Source organism: Pleurodeles waltl, chromosome 4_1, assembly GCF_031143425.1.
Source record: "Pleurodeles waltl isolate 20211129_DDA chromosome 4_1, aPleWal1.hap1.20221129, whole genome shotgun sequence".
NCBI classification, from domain to species: Eukaryota; Metazoa; Chordata; class Amphibia; order Caudata; family Salamandridae; genus Pleurodeles; species Pleurodeles waltl.
In genome coordinates, this window is record NC_090442.1 from 327,374,940 (window position 1) to 327,391,061 (window position 16,122).

A 16,122-nucleotide genomic window follows, 5' to 3' on the forward strand; every position below is an offset into this window, starting at 1 on the left:
GAGGTTTTAGGGTACAGGGCAGGGGTGGGGAGGTTGGGTAGCTTTTAGGACAGGGCGGGGTAGGTTTTAGGGTTCAGGGTGGGAGGCAGGGTAGTTTTTAGAACAGGGCAGGGTTACTTTTAGGGCTCAGGGCAGGAGGTGTTTAGGGCTCAGGGCAGGGGGTAGAACGGGCAATTTTAAGGGCTTGGATGGGGTGGGGTGGAGTATAGTATCAGGTGTAAGGAGGCAGGATGGGGGAGAATTTACCACACATGTTCCTTTATCAAAAATGCTATTGCACTGAAATTCGTTGTAAAGGCATGCGTGATAAAGGCATAGTTGGTAAAGACGTGGTAGTTGTTGAGACTGCATTTTAAAGACATGCGCGATATACGCATGTGTTGTTCCATCATACATTGCGTTGGTCACAACTGGCCAGGACTGAGCTAAAGTTTTATAGGCAACCCTGACACAAGACTTCATACAGAATATTGTCTTTATCACACAGTGATGTCGCACAACCACACCATATAATAAACCACTTTTCTTGCACATAGATATGTGGATGAGTGCCAAAATTGCTGAAGCAAGATTACTAAGGTGAAGTTGACATAAAATGAAGAGCATTTCAAATAATTCAGCTTAATACTATTAGATATGTTAGCCATAGTGTGGTATCACCCCTCCCCCCAACTTGTTGCCTTACTCCTCCATTTTTCTGACCTTCTTTTTGCTGGTATTAGGACTCTGCTCACTTTACCACTACTAATTAGTGCTAAGGTGATTGTGCTCTCTCCTCTAAAACATGGTAATATTGGCTAAACCCCAATTGGCATGTTTAATTTACTTATAAGTCCCTAGTGAGAGACACTACATGTGCCCATAGCCTGTAAATTAAATGTTACCTTTGGGTCGGCAGCACTGGTTGTGTCACCCTCTTAAGTAACCCTTTAAACATGTCTCAGGCCTGCCATTGCAGAGGCTCTATGTGCAGCTTTAAGCTGACATTTCAAACTGGCAAAATAAACCTTTTGACAGGCTCAAACCCTCCCTCTTAATACATATGTCACTCCTAGGGTAGGCCCTGGACAGCCCAGAGGGCAGGATGCAATGTAGGACATGTAATGTTTAGTTTTACATGTCCGGGTAGTGAAAAACTCTTACATTTGTTTTTCACTACCAGAAGGCCTATCTCTCCCACACAACCACATTAGAGTTGCCTTATAAATCTAACCTCCAAATGCGAAGAAATAATTTCTTCAAGTATGGTGTCTCCGGAATCACAATTTAAAATCTTAACTTATGGTGAAGTGGGATTTTAAATAGAAATTCTGAAATGCCACTTTTATAAAGTTGTCATTTTCTTACCTTAGCCATTTGGAGCCTGCAGCCTGTTTCTGGTCACATGCCTGTGTGTAGTTGGCAGTTGGGTTTTGTGTATTCCTCCTAGACAGCCACACATTACGGGAGCCTCAGTGTGACTTGATGGGCCATGCTGAGCAGAATGGGAGGGAGGTGCTGGGCACAGTTTCTCTTATACCTGAATAGACTGTGTCCTATCCACATGCAAAGGACCTTACAACTCTGAATTTTCACCCCAGTCAACGTTCAATCAGGGCAGGGGAGGCAGGGAATTCCTTTCACTCCAAAGCCACTGCCTAGAAGTTTCCCCTTTCTTCAGAACCAGGGCACCAGAGTATAAATACTGGACCTCAAACACCACCACTTCAGTACGCTTCTGGACCTGTGGCTACTCTGCCATGAAGAAGAACTGTTGTGCTATTGAGGGACTGCTGTGCTGATGAAGGACTGCCACTCTGCTGGCTGAACTCTGCTGTACTCCTGCCTTGCTGTGCTGACCTGCTGCTTGCTGCTCTCTTGCCTGGGTGAGAAGGACTAGACCTGCATCTCTTGAACTCAATACCCAGTGTGACTCTAAGGGTTAATTGGCTGGCCTCCTAATCTGAAGTCTCAGGAACATAGAAGACTTCCAACCACCCTGCTTCTGCACCTTGGCTCAGCCATCTGTGAGTCTACCCTGTCAAGTGGTAGCCCTTCAGTCCTGGACCCTTGGAATTGGGCATAAGTTGATTATCAATGGAGCTGATGCATTGCCTCTGCTGATTTGCACATCCGGAGCAGAACCAATGCATCTCCTCTATGGATTGGGGCATCCGAAGCAGAACCAACGCATCATTGCCACTGCGTGGATTGGACCTGTTGCACATCACCCCAGCAACCCACATCTTGGGACCAATGCATGACCTTCAGAACCACTGTGTAGCACTCTCCCCGGCTCATCTGTCATCAGCAGCAGCCTCAAGGACGGCGAGTCGAACCTCTGCATCGCAACTTCACCACTCATTGTAACCGAAGCATCGCCTCGACTTTGCAATGCATCGCAGCACTGGCCTTCGCATCACAAACCCTTTTGCCAGGATCATTGACATCTACGAAACTGGATTTTGCACCCCAGCCTTGCTGCATCTCGGAACTGACGCATTGCCTTGGCTGCCTAATGGATTTTCAATGCAGATCCACGCAACGTTTCACAACCATGATTTAGGGTACTTTGTTCAGCGGGCCTAACTCAGTTCTTGTAGTTGGCCCACGCTCCATTGAAGTCGGCCTGAATGTGTGACTTTGTCCCAGTCCTGTGAAACCAGATATCTTCAATAGCTCTTTCTGCTTCTTGGAGCTGTTTTCACATACAATTTTAAAATTCATTATCTCTGGTTCTACTAATTGGATTTTGTTGGTTTGGTCCTGTTTTAATTATTCCTTTTGTGGTGTGTTTTTACTATGTTACTGTTGGACTTTTTTCCTTATGCAGGGTCATCCCCAGTCTTTTTGCCCCCTTCCTCCTATTTTTTCTGACCTGTCGCTGTTGGCTCTAGGACTCTGAGCACTTTATCACTGTTGACTAGTGCTAAAGTGCAGGTGCTCTCCCATCTAAAATTGGTATGATTGGCTTATACCTAATTGGCATATTTCATTTACTTGTAAGTCCTTTTACAATGGTATCTCTGTGCCCAGGACCTGTAAATTAAATACTACTAGTGGGCCTGCAGCGCTGATTGTGCCACCCACTGAAGTAGACTTTCAAACCTGTCTCAGGCCTGCTAGCGCAGGGCCTGTGTGCGCAGTTTTCTACCATAGGGACCTGGCATCTCAATTTACTTGCCAGGCCCAGAACTCACATTTTACGACATGTAAGTCAACCCTAAGGTACGCAGTGTGCCATGTATGTAGAAGGCAAGACATGTGCCAGGTTGCGTGGCCTGTCCTGGTAGTGACAAACAGCCTAACTAGGTGTCTCACTTCTGTGAGTGCTGCATACTCATAGGATTGCATTAGAAATGCCCTGCCTTATTTGTAAGGGGTACTGTCTGATTTATGAGGGATAGTGTAGGCATGTTTGGTATGGTTGTGATGGTGATAATAAATGCTGCTTACTGGTGTAGGTGTATTTTTTATTACTATTGCAGAAATGCCACTTCTAGAAAGTGTGAATTTCTCTGTGCTTATGACTCTGGTGTTTTGCAGCTTGACTCCAATCCACGTCTGGGCAGAGTGACAGTTGGGGCTTTGTGCATACTTTTCAGACAGCCTGTACACAGGGAGGGTGAAGGTGTCACAGAGGTGCATCTGCATACTGAATAGTCTTCCTGGGCTGAGAGAAGGGAGAGGCGGGGCACACCTACATTTGTAAAGGCTGTGCCCTGGGCTCACACAATAGGGGTGTTTATCCCCCACTGATGTTTGGCGCCTGTGCTGGAGGAGAAAGGGGACACTCCAAGAGCCAGTTGTAACTGGTTGGAACCTCCTCTCCCCACGATTGTAGAACACTGTAAAGACTGAGTATAAGTATAGGGGAATTTTCCCCACAATTTGGAGAATCTTTGAACCATCTTGGAACTGGACATAGAAGGCTGGAAGGACTCACCAGGGACCGCCATGGACTGCTGCTGTGCTGACCTGTGACCTGCTGGGTCACTGTGAAGGACTTGTCACCTGCTGCATCTTCTTTGTGCTGGCCTGTTGCTGGGCCCCTCCACCTGTGGGCCTTTCTCCAGAACATTGTCCCCCAGGGGCAGGGTGCCTTGGCCCCTGACCCCTGCATCCATTTTAAGCACGAGGAGTGCTCCACCTCTTCACTAAGTTAAGCACTTTGGAAAGCGCCTCTTCGGGGATGCCTTTAGCGCTTGTAAATGCTGCTCCTTTCCTGTATTTTGTGCCTTAAAAAGCACTTATCCACTGTGAGGGGACATCACTGCCGCGACCCGGCCTGTGTGTTTTTCAGTGCCGGCTTCGCGCTGTCCTTTGTGCCCCTGGGGCATGAGAAAACTAAACTTAGCCGGAAATTGTAGCGTGTGCGCTTCTGTCATGCCCCCGGGGTGAAGCGCGCTCCGTGGAGCGCCCCGGGGCACTGGCAGGCACCTACATTGGTGCCTGCCCTCTTCGACAGCCGGACAAGCCGCCGAGTGCTGCTGGTGTCGGTGGGCAGGGACGGAGGCCTCATCGGAGAGCTCCCTCGCCCCATCAGGCCCCTGTTTGTTCCTTCTGCCAGGCAGGGGGAAAGCAAGCCTCACCGGAGGCTCCCCTTGCCCCCACGAAATCGAGGGCTTGTCCTCGGAGGCCGCGAGCGGGACTGGAACCTCGCTTGAGGTCCCCCACACCGCCATGCTCTATTTGTGGCCCCTTGTGGGGCAGTGCCATTTTGGTGGTCACCCCCTGCACTGGAGTGCCAGTGCAGAACCGGGGGGCCCCCAGAGATCGCAGGCCCCAGGAGAGGCCCGTTACAAATCGGAGGGGGCGCGTACACTACTTTGGAGGACTTTGGCCCCCCTAAGGAGGGACGGATGAGGCCTGAGGGGGCCCCAGTAATCGCGGGCCCCTCCAGGGACCCGTCAATAGCACAGAGGAGGTGCGTGCTGCCCTCCGCTGCCTCAGAGTAGTAGAGGCCACCCGTTTGGCACAGAGGAGCGCCGGGGGCCCCCATTTTTCATCTTCCAGGCACTGGAGTGCCTTCATCAATAAACCAGGTACCCCCTAAAGGAACAATATACATATTCTAAGTTCTTCTTACATACTCTGCTGATTTATATATTGCCTACCTGTTTTTGATGTTTTTATATATGCATGCAAATGTTCCTATTATGGGCATACCATACTAATATGTATTGTATGACTTGCCATATGGTTTATAATGTTCCTACTATGGGTGTTTATGATATTCTTATGACAAGTGCTTTGGTGTAATAACGTGTTTCCTGACGATTGCTTATGGTGCAGAATACTGAGTAACCTGTGAGTTATATGTGACTATTGCTAGTTTGAAAAGTAACTAATGTGTAACGTTCTGACAACTACTAAGGTAGCAGGATATTACTGATAAGTGATGTTTGTTCTAATAATTGTGTTGTGTACAATATAGTATATTTTCATATAACTTGGTGGTGTGTTTCCTTTGTGGTGGGGATAGTGCATCAGGTGTGTTGTGTGTGTTGTGCAAACGCTTTACACATTGCCTCTGGGATAGGCCTGACTGCTTGTGCTAAGCTACTAAGGGGGTGAGCAGGGGTTATCTTGGACGTGTAACTCCCTTGCCCTGACTAGAGTGGGTGGCTTCTGCCTGGCTTAGGTACATACCCTTGCCAACCAGAAAGTCCATTTCTAAGAGTTACTGTTTAAAGTGTTGCACAAATACTTTACAGATTGCTTCTAAGCTAAGCCTGATTGCTCTGCTGAGCTACCAGAGGGCAAGCATAGGTTAATTTGAGGTTTTTTGTGTCTTATCCTGACAAGCAGTTTGGTTGCTGCTTGGCCAGGATGTCACTTCTCAGTCAACCAAAAACCCAATTTCTTACACTGGTGGCAGTGGTGGGTTTTGGCTTGTGTTTGTGCAGTGCCATACTGTAATCTTGAGTTACACTACCATCCCACATAAATAATTTAAGACCATTTTTTTTGTTTAATTCTCCCTGATTGGGTGTGCTGTGTTTAAAGGTAAAATAATTACATATTTAATTTCTGTTTTATATCTATGATAAAAGAGCTTTTAGTAAAATAGTCTTTAAAAACTAAAGGAAGTAAACTTTAGATGACACAATTGTAATGCTATGTCCTAAAATGTATGTATATATGGGAGATTTCTATGGTGCAGGAATTTTTAAAAGGCAGCAGAGCACTGTCAACAGTACTAATAATCAAAAGATGTTCTGTTATGTTAAGCTGATTTGTATAGCACACTAATCACCCGAAAGGGCTTCCAGGAGCTTGAATGGATAGTTCTGGCAGTGGACGCAAACAGTTACTGCATTGTCATGTAGCACAATGTCTAAGGTGTTTATGTGAAACAGAGAAAACCTTTAAGTACTGTTGTGTGTCAGAAGCACATTGGTGACTTTTGATGTGGTTATGATTGAGAGAGTCCCAGGGGTTCGATATGCAAGTTGAAGAAAATAGGTGACAAGATGGAACAGTTGGGACTTTGGATGTGGAGGTGCCCCTGAGAATAGACTAGTTTTGGTTAGACTGGTAGCAGGAAAATTAGTCAAAAACGTTTCTAGTGACTCCCATTCAATACTTCAGGACCTGGAAAAGTGTGGGATGGTCGACGGTTGTAAGAGAGTAGATTATTAATGGGAGCAGATTATAGTTCACCACAAGTAATTATGTGACTATTCTTGCTATGCCCACTATAGGTTTCAGCAACTGAAACATGAGCTCAATGTCTGGTAGCTGTGGCACAGAGCAGGCAGCCCTAAGTGAGGAAAATGTGTAAAGCATTTAGAAATACCAAAACAGATAAAAGGTCTACCACACAGCACAATAAAATTCCCACTCCAATTTATTAAAATACAGAAGTTTTAATGGTCAAAATGACAACAAGATGGCAAGAATAAATAAGGAAACCAGAGGTATGATTTTTTAAAGTTTTCAATAAAAGTAGCACCAAAAAGTGCAAAGCACCAACTGCAGGCAACAGGGATGAAAGTAAGATGAAAGTAAGATTTAAGGCCAATAGCGATGGAGTCTCAGTCTGAAACAAAGACCAAGTTGGTCCTTGGAGAAAGCTTTACTTTAGGACTTAACATTTGATTCATAAATATATTTAATATGGTAGTTAATTCATACATCTCCTTGGTTAGGTGTTTTTTATTGCTATAGGTAAAGCTTTCAACACAGAGGGGAAATGACTTCTCCATTCTCCATGTACAAAGTATATTCAACCTATGCTTGCAGCATTGTATAGCATTAAGACATCTACGATGGCCATAGATTTCCTCGACTAATCTTTAAAATCCTTACGCATTTCCAAAAGGTTTGGAGTTAACTCACAATGTATACTGGAGGCTAGTATAGTGGGCATGATGATGCTAAGTAGTGAAATTGCTAATCCATTGCCTGTTTTAGCACACATTCCCATTTTTGCATTGCAAATGCTTAAAATGTATGGTTAAGAAGATGAATGTAGTCAACTCAATTCCTACAATTGCTGGTGAAGCACTAGAAGTGAGATTAAAACCCAGCTTTTTGGCTGCAAAGGACGGGAAACTTTGCCTGTCTTTGTAAATGATGAAGTTTCATGACTGCCGATCTTACAGGTAAAAAGTAAAACCTTCATTAATCCCTAATAAAATAAAAAAAGCTGTTTGTAGCACCAAGCTGGAATTATGATGGAGTGGATCAAGTAATTTATACTTCCACTAGTTTCCATCACCATGCCCAGCATCGCCTCAAAGACTGCTCCTGTACATCCCATGGGGTAGATATTTTCTCCACAGGGTAGTTATTTTTTGTCCACACGAGCACCAGATATTTTTCCTGATTAATTATTTTGCACTTTCCATTTCCGATGAAAGAATTTTGATGATGTCACCACTCAGTCTGCATATGCAGTCTTCTATAAAATTGAACAGTTGCGATATTTCCATTTGTTTAACTTGCTCCGTTTTTAATATAATTGTTTTTTCTATGCCTATTAGACTTTTCAAGTGTGATATATTGTCAAAATCACTGTTTAGTTACTCAGGTTTGTCAATGTGGGTGCTTTTTAGATTTTGGAGAATTAGGTACATTTTGACACCAGCTGGCGCCAGGTGCCATCGGTTGTGCATCCTTACATCAGCCCGAATCACCTTGCTACCCTGTTTGTGATATCAGTTTCTTATTTTTCCCTTATGAATTAATAGCCCACCATTGATTCTAAACAGTTTGTCTAAATCCATGGTAAGCAAGATCACAATCTAATATTCACCCAGCTATGGATGTATCCATTATATAATGTGGCATCACTTTCCTATTACCGAAGCTCTTAATGTATTTTGTATGTAGTATTTTTCCATTTCATGCAGAGAGTGACTCAGTCAAGCACTACTTTTAAGTAAGCAAAAGGCGAATCCCATGAAACAAATTAAATAAGCAAGGGTTAAAGGTTTTTGGAGTTATATTAGTACTACCACTGTTCCTGAAATGAATGAAAACTGTCTCCTTTCTTCTGACTGCACAAATCCTAAATATTGGAGAATGCTGGTAAACAGTATTTTCTTTTGAGATCTCCAGTGACGTTCTCCGTAATGTAACCCGCCAGAGAAATACCAGAGGAACCAGTAACTCTAAGGAGGAGGGGCAGGGTTAACCCAGAACGTCCCCTTAGAAATGATGACCAACCGCTGGAATTAGGATACCACAAAGATTCCCTGGTTATTATCATTTCTTATCGGTATTTGACTTGACGATTTCAGCTGTCTTGAGCATATTTAAGAAAAATAGAGGAATTGGTTTACCGGATCTCTTTGGGAAATTGGTCGATGCCTATATACAACACTGAATGGAAGCTTTTAAATGAACAAAAACATCCATGACAATGAGCAGGCAAAGAACACATTTAAATAAATTACAATTTGCAAATTAAAAATGATTATACCGATAGAAACACTACATTCTTCATAAGTACATTGGAGTGATAAAAAGGTTCCTGTAACAGGAAATATTCAAGTTGACCTATAGGTTTCTTTCTTCAGAACGAATTTAGATGGTAATCCCAAATGAACCCGCATGAGAATGAACAGCTGATTAATCAGATGATGTCAACTTCCTGAGAAAGTATTGATTTTGAACTTTAAACTTGTCGATAATTTTTTTTTAAACGAATTTCTTCTCAGGAATGCTCAGACTAGGCAATTTATCAACAAGATGGCTGTCTTCACTAACACAAAGTATAAACTTCTCATGGTTAGTCACCGAAAACAACATCTCTAGGCCTGTTGCGTGACGCCAAAGAATGTATACATATCCTCTCTAAAAACATTAAAAACATCCCCTCACATCTCCAGATTCTGGGAAAACTACAGATTCTCACTAGCGGCCTCCATTAAATGATGTACCACTGAGTCATTTCAGAATCTGTATCAGTAGACACATCTAAAGCGGAACAGCTTGGTTGAATTAATGCATGCAACCTCTGCAATATGAAACCACCGCTTGTGCCTTTTAACTGGCTCTCATTTGAACCGCAAGTCATATTCAAGACAACCTGCAAAATCTGCACGTTATTCATCACAACTCCAAAACAAACCGTCGAGAAACTCACTACATCAGTGCACTAATATGATGCACAGCAACAGTCTCCTGAAAACCAAAACAGAAAACCACAGGCAGTGAGGAAGCCTTCAGTAGCCTTTCACTTCCTGACTCCCTAAAAGTTAGAATTGCCTGCAATTAAACGTTTTAAAGCTACCCACTTTATTTCGCTTTACAGGATAATTGAAAACATACCTTTTAGGGATTGCCGAACTAGTCAAGATCAATTGAGACGTCGCCTGGACCATAAAAATAAAATCATGCAACTAGTATTCCTTTTAGCCAGTGTGCATATGCAACATAATGTTTGGCTGATTTCACAAATATGCGACCTCTCTACCTTCGTCTGTGTGTAACAAAGCAATTCAGCTCCGCAAAACCTAGTACCCAAAATAGAGAATCACTTTGATATTGGATTTCAACCTTTGACTGGATGAAAAGAACAACAATCGACTCATGGACACCATCCTCAACAAAGTCATCCATATAATGGAAACAAACGACTATCACCAGCTGTAATCCGGGTATTGTCGGTTATTTCCATACTTTTCTTGGTCTTATGACATAATGATCTCAGCCAACAGAGCCTTCACTTGCCTCATTCCTCTCAATATTATTGGCTTAGAAAGAGATGAGACCTTTGCCCTGCACGCAGACAAAGCTTTCAGTATGACTGCTAAATGTGTCTGCACCTAGGTCCAAACTGGAGTATACAAAATCAACTGCTGTGAGTTGACCTCATTACAATCACCGAAACACTAGATACGACCACCATACACACAAAAAAGAATAGTGGAGAGCAAACTGAAGAACAATTGGATGACTGTGTCCCTTACAGACAGGGAATACAGGGTGCATAACATGGAGTGATTCAGTTCTGAAATGGAAAGGCACACCGTGGGCATTTCACAAAACATTATATGAACAACAAAAGAGATCACTAGACCAACCCCAAGAGAATCGGACTGTGTTTTTTCTGTTAAGTAGTAAAGATGCAGATCCAGAGGAATACCCCTGGCCTGACCTCCGAGAAGCAAGGTAAGGACGTCTTGTACTTCTTTGATTTTTAAAGTGTGAACTCATAGCAATGAAATATGACTAATTCTGAGAAGCCTCAATTCTTGAAAATGCTATTGAAAAAGATGTATCTGGTCTTGACTGCTACCGTTTGTATTGGCTATGTTTTTGAACTAATAAATAATACCACTGCAACACTTCTTCTCAAGACATTGATGGATGCAAGGACCAAACAGGTTGTTGGCTAATCTGGAACAACCTTTCCCTAGCAAGAACGTGAAGAACACTTTAACTTCAAGAGTTCTCCTAGAGCCAAGAATCTATTTCGCAATGGTCAGTCAATAATTACACTAGATCTGGGTGAACCTCTAAGTCAGGTACTGAATCGCTTTGTGAGCTATGCAAGCCATCTAGTGTATCAACCTTCAGTTCACTAATTTATTGCAGCTTGTAGTCACTACTTGTTTAAACTGATGTTTTGTTTTTTATTATTAAGCGCTGACCAGAAAGTATGTGTTCTCTTTCAAAATTTCTCAAAACTTTCTTGGAGAATTTGGGAAAAATGTGTTTCTGAAGGGTGTCTTTTTCTTTTATTAACATACAATTATAAAACATCAAGGACGTACATCAAAGTCACTATTCTAATTTTTATGAGAGTCTGCAGAACATCCCGATGTCCCAGTGTGCCCTGGTGAGAACGTCCAGGTGTGGGGTCTTATAAAGGGTCATCTACTGAAAGCACGACCGAAGACCACTTCCTCAGTGAACCACACATGCAGTAATTACGCAATAGTGTTCAGGACTGGTGGTAGAATGGGGCGGGCATCAGTGCTTAATTTGTGCTTGTTTCCTGTGCTGATCATTGGCACTTAATTGTGAGGGCCGGGGCTTATTCTTCAGCCTCAAGCAATTGCTGCGAGCAAAAGACACATATGAATAAGACGGAAGAAGGAAAAACTAAAAAGCGTCATAAATGGAGAAAGTAGAAAGTTGCAGGATGAGCTGAAGGGGCAAGGGTGGCCGTAAATGGATTGAAGAGGCCCGAGACGACTTGAGGATTACGTTGCCTCAGTTTTCAGTGCTGGCAGATTTAATTAAAGCAGTCTCGTGTTTAAGAGAAGGGCTTTGAGCACCAGCACCTCTTTATTTACAAATTAAGCACTGGCGGGCATGCAGCTGCATTGGACGTTAGCTCAAGTATATGGGTTCCAGCCCACCCAGCGTAATGCAACGGTGTCATCTGACAGCGAGAGCAACACGCCATGGTTGATACCTCTCTGCTCAGCCAAGAGTAAGGGTTGTTAGTTGTTATCATCTGAAAGCAAACAAACATCAGTCATGCAATATGATCTTACGTTTTATGTAGTGGTTCCTTCTTCATTTTATGCACTGTAGTGGATGTTTTTTTATGTCAACTGTCATACTTTAATTAGGTATATGAAAAATGTTTAAAGTCTTACCTTTCTTTCATTCATTTCACCATTGCTGTGTTCATAATCACCCTGTAAAGGTAAATGACACTTTAGAACATTACATGCCATGCAGTTCTGAATGCTCACTGAACACGTTTGATAAAAGCTATCTAGTGCCTCAAGAAACAACTGTGCTTCACCTTCACCAAAAGTTACACTTTGAATTTTTATTTTGTTTTGTCAAATGAACAATGCATGTTACATGTACACGTCACGCGTTAAAAATGGTCTGCTGCTGCTGCCTATATGTACGCATTGCACTGTGTATTTATCTCAAATACCCTCTGTCTGGCCCACACCAACTCATAATTTCAGGAAATATACGAAGGGCCTTAATAGGCCTACACCATCATATATGTAATCCATTTCTTTTCTGGGCATTTATTAAGAGGATAAAAGTAAAGAAATAAAATACATCATCAAATTGTATTTTCGGCCTTTACCAAAAATATCGTTGTTTCCTGATTTTGTTGACAGTAAAGCATTAACAAAGGCGTCCGTAAACTTAATTTAATCTTTTAACCCAATATGTTTTTCATAAAACCAATAAGAGAAAAACACGGGCATATATGTCACTGTACTTCTCGTTGATAAAAAACATCACATGAATAAACCTGTCTGATCATATCTAAGGTAACTCTAGCTCATCTGAAAAAATCCAACTCGAGGTCCCCTTTTATGATCTTCAAATTACTGATCCTTTCCCAGTGCTTTCCCGACTTCTTGGTAGTAATGTCTTCCTCTCTGGACTTTCATGCTTTCTTCTTTTCACCTAGTTACCTACAATCCGGAGATCACGTGATGTTCACCCAAATCCTGGAGCCAAGAATTCTTATCTAAGCACAATAACAATGGCTAACCTACACAAATGTTCTTTTGGTGCAGGAAGAAAACCCAGATTCGTTGCCCATCCTTGACAATCACTTGCCCAAATGGATGCAGGTGCACACAAAAGGAGGTAAGATGAATGCTCGCAATATGTCTAACCACTGGCAATCGTTTGCTGTAGCATTTTACCACATCATTCTTTTGCCCACCATGCCACCTCATTTTGGACCCAGCCATATGCAATTCTATCTTGCCCCTTCTTCAGAAGGAAAATTCAAGCTCGAACTGAGAGGCCAGACCCTTCATGTACTGGGCAACAGGCAACCAAAGGACGGTTTTGCAGTGGTTGGGGTTCTTCAGTTTAGGGTAGCTTGGTTCCAGTGGCACAGTGGGAATGGGACCCATACCTGAATATAAAATTTGCCAGTTTACATGGTCACCCAGGGCATTACATCGAACACACAAAGGTGATAGGACTGCTTGCAATAGGATTGGGTTTTGGGAGGTTGAGGGATCTTTCATTGCCCTTGCATGTGACTTGCTTTTCAGGTCAGTGATCTTGACATAAAGCCAAGTCACAACATACAAGCACTGCCTGGGTGATGGATCCCGCTACAGATACCTTCGAGGGGTTTGCCCAAGCCCTACAGTATGACGAAACCCCTTCTTTAGTGGATTTATCCCGGGCCCTAACATACTTATAACATGAGGGCTTGTCCTTAAAGCAAGAAAACAATGATTCACAAGTAGAGTTACAACAATACAAGCCAGGCATAACCTGTGGGGAGGCTACTAAACCTAAAAATAAGGGGCCTGTCATGCAGCCACCACATTTTGACTTTCCTCCTCCTATGACTCACATTCATGTTACTACGACACCCTTGGTGTTGCAGTCTGTAAACTTGACTGTGTCTACACCCACACCCATTCCTTTAGCTGCCACAGAGAGGATCTTCAGTGACAGTTCTAAGTATAGCATATTCATAAATCAGTGGCAGTTGCATTTTCTTTGTTGCCCAGCTGCATTTCGTAATGGTGCAACTAGAATGACTTTCATTATTTCATACTTAGGTGGAAAAGCGGCGACATGGGCTGTGCCCTTCATGGAACATAATGATGCACCATTTTACAATCTTTACCAGTTTAAGGAAGCCATGCATAAACAGTTTGCCAAACATCTTTATGTACACGTCATCGACAATGAATTGCTGAATTTAGACCAAGGGAATAAGGACTTGTTGTCCTATATTATCTCTTTAATGGCTAATCGCTAAGACAAAGTGGTCAGAAGAAAAGCAGATGCCCGTCTTTTATCGAGGGCTCCTCAAGGATGTTCTGACCCAAATTGTGAACCTCACCACCCCCACACAGAGTGCTTAGAGTTCATGGACTTAGTTTGATCGGTTATACAATCATTTGGGTGAGCCGTAGGATGAAAGAACTCAAGGAAATATACATATAGTGGTAGTCAAAGCTGAAAAGGAAGATGCATCCAGTTCCGCTCATGACAAGATCGAACCAACGCAAATAGGTGGTTAATGGGGCCCTTGTCCAGGGATGAAAGAGACCGAAGACAGATGGTGAATTTGCCCCATGTACTGTGGCAAGCCTGGGCATTTTGCCCAAGAGTTCACAAATAAATCTAGTACTCCCAAAAAGGTGGTATGGTTAGTGAGGGTACCCAAGCCCACTGATCATGGTCAGGTGGAATAATATCCTGCTCGATAAAGAAAGAGGTACATTTATCGAGCGTTTCTGAAAACATGGTTTCTCATTATTTGACGAACCCTACCAGTACTGTGCCATGTCACTTAACATTTATAGTGACATTTATCTTGTCTAACCAGATGTGCAAGGTATTTCATTCTGACTACAAGCACTTTTTTAGACCTGGGTCTTGCTAAGATGTTGGATATTAAAACCATTAGAAAGGACACCCCTGAATCTGTAAGAGCCGTGGATGGCTCTGAGTCATCATCTGGGCTCATTGTATTTCAGACTTCTCTGTTGACTATAGGATGTGCTAATAGACATACGGAGCAGATTCACTTTGATCTAACAGATACTGCAGATGTTGGTGCAATCCTGGATTTGCAGTTGCACAACCCAAAAATAGATTTGGCAACAAGAAAGATAGCTCTCAATTCAAAACACTGTTGTCATTCTTGCGATCAGGACCCACCATGCCTGTTAATACCACTACACCATGCTTTGACACACATAACTACCCCTGAAGAGTCAAGAAGCATTCCTGAACCTTAACTGGATTTCCAAAATGTTTTTTGTTGCAAACAGAAGGCCTCTCAATTGCCACTGCATAGGTCCTATGACTGTCGCATAGACTGGTTCCGTGTAGCAGAGTTAACGCCCTTTTAGAGCCTGAAAATTACTATCTTTGGGAATACTTTGACAACCTGTTACCAAAGGGGTTCATACGTCATTCGACTTCACCAGTGTTGTACCTGTTATTCTTCAACTCCAAGAAGAATAGAGAACTGCGTGCCTGCTTAGACAATCGAACAGTAAATAAGCTAAGAGTGAAAAAGTGTTATCCTTTACCCCTTATATGGGTCTTGTTTGACCAAGTGAGGTAATCCACAGTTATATATACGCAAAATTGGATTTATAGGGTGTCTGCCACCTTATCTGAGTCATTGAAGGAGACAAGTGGAAGACGGTGTTTAGGACCAGGTTTGGGCTCCTGAAGTACACTGTGATGCCCTTTGGTTTGTGTAACACTCCTGAAGCCTTTCAGTTTTTCATCACTAAACAGCTGTGTGAGTATCATTTATTCGCCAAGCTGGAAAAATGTGTCTTTCATACTAGGTCCACCGATTTTTTGGGATATGTCATCTCCCCATAACTACACTCATCACTTATTAGGGGCTAGAAAAATAGACCCTCATTTTGACCCTTGAGGTGTTTTGACTGCCAGGGTTAATGTGGCGGTATCGCCGCCAACAGGCTTGCGGTGTATACCGCCACGTTATGAGGGTGGCGAGTAGGCCGCTGCCAACCCGCCACATCTCCATTCATAGCGCCATGGCGGTATGAACCTCAGGGCCGGACATGTGCATCCCTGAACCGGCAATCCAGACAAGACCACCAGCGGAATAATGATCCAGCCTACTACCACATGGTTTCCGCAGTGGTGGCACCGCCACAAATAGCTTCCCTGTCACCCATATATGGCTCCCCCACACCCCAGGAATCCCCTGACCCCCCATCCTCCACCAAC

At 43.1% G+C, this 16,122-nt stretch overlaps 1 protein-coding gene across 2 annotated transcripts in view; it reads right to left on the minus strand.

The window, feature by feature from the left end:
• Positions 1-16,122, minus strand: part of ANO2 (anoctamin 2) — a 1,564,866-nt gene that overhangs the window by 916,860 nt on the left and 631,884 nt on the right. For both annotated transcript variants that reach the window (XM_069228438.1, XM_069228439.1), the window contains one exon: positions 12,045-12,086. In XM_069228438.1, coding sequence (XP_069084539.1) covers positions 12,045-12,086 — 42 coding nt within the window. The remainder of the gene's footprint in view (positions 1-12,044; positions 12,087-16,122) is intronic.